This window comes from Neopelma chrysocephalum, unplaced genomic scaffold (genome assembly GCF_003984885.1).
Source record: "Neopelma chrysocephalum unplaced genomic scaffold, ASM398488v2 Primary Assembly neopelma1_96464, whole genome shotgun sequence".
NCBI lineage: Eukaryota > Metazoa > Chordata > Aves > Passeriformes > Pipridae > Neopelma > Neopelma chrysocephalum.
The window spans coordinates 18,762-19,595 of NW_020925111.1; the positions used below are offsets into that span (position 1 = coordinate 18,762).

General features: G+C 53.1%; 1 protein-coding gene across 1 annotated transcript in view; it reads right to left on the reverse strand.

Annotated features, from left to right (window-relative positions):
* Nucleotides 1-438: 438 nt before the first annotated feature.
* The window catches only part of LOC113981335 (zinc finger CCCH domain-containing protein 3-like), a gene marked incomplete at its 3' end in the record, with an annotated part of 11,059 nt that continues 10,663 nt past the window's right edge, over nt 439-834 (reverse strand). Inside the window, exon 3 of the mRNA XM_027708682.1 lies at nt 439-632. Within this exon, the coding sequence (XP_027564483.1) occupies nt 439-632 (194 nt within the window). The remainder of the gene's footprint in view (nt 633-834) is intronic.

The following is an 834-nucleotide window of genomic DNA, read 5'->3' on the forward strand; positions in this document are numbered from 1 at the left end:
CCCAACCCGAGGCAGCTGGATAGGGATGCAAATTCCCAGTTCCCAAACAAACGGACTCGTTATCCCTCTAATTATTGCAGGTTTAAGCAAATGAAATCCAAAATGGGACAAAAAACGGGATACAGGGAAGAGATTATGGATTCCTGCCTTGGACATAGAAACGGGATACAGGGAAGAGATTATGGATTCCTGTCTTTGCCAACCACTTCCCTCCTGGAATACCATCCTATTGGACACCTGAAATTCCACGAAAACCACATGAAAAGCAAGGAACAGCCTGAAAATTCCTTTGTCTGGAGATGCCAAAGCCCGGGATGGATCTGGGAGAAGGGAGGAGTCAAACGACCCCTCGGCGTTTGCTCCAGGCCCAACAACACATTCCCAAATCCAAGAGCCTCGGAAGCACTTCGGGAAGCCTTTGGAATGCCTGTTCCTTACCTTCCTTGGTGGCTCCCTGTGTCCTGGTGGCCGGAATCCTGCGGAGCCTGTGCCTGGAGACCTGGACCAGGATCCTGGGCGAGGAACGTTTCGGCGTCGCCGAAGGTTTTCCCCGCGCGGAATTTTTCCTCCGGAGGTGGAAGCGGCTCTTCAGGGCCATGCCGGGCGAGATGTTCTTCTTCTCCGTTGGAAAACTGGGAATGGGAAGGGTCACACGGTTAGGAAGGGGTGGAAAGGTGAGCAAAACACTCCTTCTCCAGAGCTCCGGGGAAAAAGAGGAGACACCTCCCAGCGCGCGACTCCTCCGGACAAGGGGGGAGAAGCTCTGAGGGGAAAATTCCAAGTAAAATGGGAAATGGGAGGAATTTCTGGCAAAGAACAGCCAGAGAAGGAGGG